This window comes from Dendrobium catenatum, unplaced genomic scaffold, assembly GCF_001605985.2.
Source record: "Dendrobium catenatum unplaced genomic scaffold, ASM160598v2 fragScaff_scaffold_1028, whole genome shotgun sequence".
Lineage (NCBI taxonomy): Eukaryota > Viridiplantae > Streptophyta > Magnoliopsida > Asparagales > Orchidaceae > Dendrobium > Dendrobium catenatum.
Genome location: NW_021319490.1, coordinates 1406926 through 1410643, shown reverse-complemented (window position 1 = coordinate 1410643; position 3718 = coordinate 1406926). Strand labels below are relative to the sequence as shown.

The window sequence follows — 3718 nt, the reverse complement described above, 5'->3', positions numbered from 1 at the left end:
CCCTGTTCGTGCCTGAGCCGGTCCCGCCTGGACCGGTTGGACCGGTCTAACAGATCGGTTGGGTGTGAAGGGGAGGTGTGTTGGTGGGATGGAGTTGGCAGGCGGCAAGGGGGGATTTGCTAGGGAGGACCGACAGCTAAGGGGTTAGGAAACCCTAGGCCGGCGGCTAGGAGGAAGGAGAAGGGAGAAATGAAACAAAAAGGAAGAAAGAAAATTAAAGTCATGAACCCAGATGCTTCTAAGGTAGGTGGGTGATCCGGTTCCCTCCCCAAGTGCTCTCTCCAAAGCTCTCAACCTCTCAAAATAAAGAGTTGCAGGAATTTTTATTATTATCATTCATTAACCCTCAAAGAAGGAGGGGGGCTTTAAATAGCCCATACAATGAGAAAATATAAAGTACTACTATGCCCCTAGGCTTACACATGTGTAAACCCTTAAGTAAGGGTAAACGTGGAAAATCATAATTAAACTTCTTAAACAAAACTAATACATCAATAATAAATATGAAAATCAAAAGTAAAGCGGTGCAATCGTGTGGTCGTAGATCGACGGCCACATCTCTGATAAACTTTCCATTTCCTGATGTCCTCATCAAAATATTTGGTTTATAAGTTTATTTTTTAAATTATGAGATTATATGCCAATCTAAGGATAGGAAATGCACATTGAATTGCGAGCTTTTAAGCATTTTTTGTCAAAATTGTTTGATAGTTTAGTAATAAAATTTTATAAAAATGTCAAACAATTTAATTTTATCTTAGGACAAAAAGCTATTTTGATTAATAATCCTATCTTGATCTTTTACCTATAATTTTTACACAAAAATATTAGGAGCTATGTAATAGTTTAGCTAGGATATATTTTTAGTCAAAGACATGCCAATAAAATATGCTAGCTGTTAGCTAGGATATATTTAAAAACCATTGAGTAGGGTACACTTCATTGGGCACAAGCTAGCTGTTAGCTAAGGCCGACTTTAAATTATCTCCTTAAACAAAAGCTCGTCAGCCTCGTCCCAAGTTTATAAGTTTCCCTTAAATGAATCAATCTATGGTTTCCAACAAGGATCTTTCAGCTAGTTTGGTTCAACTACCTCCTCTTACCAAAAGATTAAGGACCATGACTATTTGGGACAACGAAACTATGAGGTCTTGAATGGTTTCATCATCATTCACCCCACCATCCATTTTATGTTTATGGTGACAAATTTTCAATCCTAAATAAATTTAGTGCTACTTTATGTTAAATATTTAGTGCCTATGTAACAACTAGCTCTGATAAAAAATTCTCTCTCATCATCTAGAGCGTAAACTATAGTTGCTTACACCTATGAGAAACTTGGAATCAAATCTTAAGGTCTTTGTAAAATGAGGGCAAAATTTTTGGGTAATGTCTTATCTTCTAACTAGACGTCCTTTTGAAAATTTAACCCAGCATGTCTTAAACTCTCTTAGTAGAGTCGGGGCACAAATTTTTTGGAGCCCACATCGAGCCACTAATTTTTATTTTTTTATGAAACTCAATAATTATGAGAGTAATTTTTTTGGTGGCATGAAATTGCGTCTTAATTTCAGAGACTAAAATGACATCAAGAACCAATGAGCCCGTTTGCATCACTGTGCCCCTTATATATATATATATATTTGTAGTTAGGAATATGCATGGTCGTCTTATTCTTGGTGTAATGAAATTCCATTGCCATGTCATAATTGAGGAATCATTTACATCCCAAGCATTAAAATTGAAATTTTCTTAGAAGATGGCCTAGCTTTTCTTTTATTTTAAAAAAGGTTCTCACAATTTGGGGCAAAGTAGATAAATTTTTCATTCAATCTAATTGAAGGTTCAAGATTTGATACTCACCTCTTAAGGACTGAGAGTTTTGGTTTGATCCACATACCCATTTGACTAGTAAACAACTTCTGATATATAAGACAGTCTTCCTAGATTTGATATTTTCCCTCTTTTTTCTTGTTATTATTGGGTTGGTTGTCGTTTGCCTGCTGCTTTTTTGTTTCTTAAGATTGTTTGGTTGCCTCCTGCTAGAGATAGGTCTCATGGTGGAGGCTGCAACCAACAGTGAAGGTAAGTTGGCTACACATGCTGTCACTAAAGAATAGTGGTATGGGAAGCTTTGGTGAAATCAGCAGGGAGGACACAGAGGAAGATGAGGGGAATGCCCAGGAATTACTTTCCTGGGGCTCTGATTTTGTGCAAAAGAGGAATGATTTGAATTCTTATGTTTCATTGAGAATCAAGCAACCTTTGCTATACAACATGATTTTATGCTATAATTGATAATTTATTGTTAGGAGGCAACTAATTATGTAGTGATTTCTTGATAATTATTATTAGGAAAGAATATATAAATTATTATATTTTTTATATCATTTATATCTGATTTCTGAAGATAAAATAGTAAAGAGGGTGGTACTTTTGGGATAGCTGAAGACAGTCAACGTTCACGGATGTTGACATCGGTTCTACTTGTTTGTGTAGAATTTGACATTCATAAAATTCAGGTCTTAATCCCAAATATTTTGGGAAGGCTGTTGTTGGTGATTGATAAAGAATGGTTTTTGATCTTTAAGGAAAGATGAAGCAAATATCCCATTAATCGCAATGCAAGAATAATTTGTAGCATGAATCTATCCTTTTGATTGCAACAAATATTTTTAGAGTGTTCAGGAAGGTAGGATTTATCTTTTTAATTTTCCATTTTATCCACTTTTTCATTAAACAATATTTATTTTGCTATTACTGTGATGGCGTTCACTTGTATGTAAGAGATGCTCATCTTTATTTAAAAAAATGAGAAAATTTTTGGAAGGAACTTTCATGAATTATTAGGATTGCGTTAATCATGACTACTTGCTGCTGTCATTTTATGCATTAAATCATATTTTATCTCTTATCTAATCTTCCGAGATTTGGGATCATCAGCCTTATCGCCATTACTTGGTTCTGACCAAAGCCTTATCTCCATGCATTTCTTTGAAATGTTGCATGTGGTGTTGATTGTATGAAAGTTTTTTTCATGCAAAGTTAACCAAAGCTTAGTTCTGAAATTTTAAGGCATTCTTCTCCAGGCTGTTTTTGATTCTTTAAGGAAATATGATGGAAAGGATTTTAGGCAATTGCTTCCGGGCGAATATATTCAAATGGCTGGTCGTGCAGGTAGAAGAGGACTTGATGACATTGGTACAGTTATACTAATGTGTCGTGATGATATTCCGGAAGAGAGTGATCTGAAGCATGTCATGGTTGGAAAACCAACCAAGCTGGAATCTCAGTTTCGGTTAACTTACACCATGATTCTACATCTCCTTCGTGTTGAAGAACTTAAGGTATATAATTCTTAATGATTTTAGGTTATGATGAATATTTTATCACAGTTGGATGCAGTGCAAAATTTATTTAATTGTTTTTTGTTGGTGTTGAGTGCTGCCTTTTGGGGTAGATGCTTCTTTTGCTTTTTAGATGGGACTATGGCTATATGGAGATACTTTTTCAAACTTTGAACCTAAAGTTTAAATAGTGAACCTGTTATGTAGAGCTGAAGTGCAAGCTTTGAAAAATTAATCAAAGCCAATCATGAAATTTTATTTAGTTGAATATGCATTATAGTATTCAAAGGTTAAGACATTCCAAATATTTTTCAAACTATTTGAATTTGAATGATTCAATGTGCTCAAGTATAAATAATATATATATATAG

The 3718-nt window shown here is 34.6% G+C and overlaps 1 protein-coding gene across 1 annotated transcript in view; it reads left to right on the top strand.

Moving 5' to 3' along the window:
• LOC110113274 (DExH-box ATP-dependent RNA helicase DExH11) overlaps nucleotides 1–3718 on the top strand; it is a gene marked incomplete at its 5' end in the record, with an annotated part of 74109 nt that overhangs the window by 1501 nt on the left and 68890 nt on the right. The window contains 1 exon segment of the mRNA XM_028698015.1: nucleotides 3090–3347. Within this exon segment, the coding sequence (XP_028553848.1) occupies nucleotides 3090–3347 (258 nt within the window).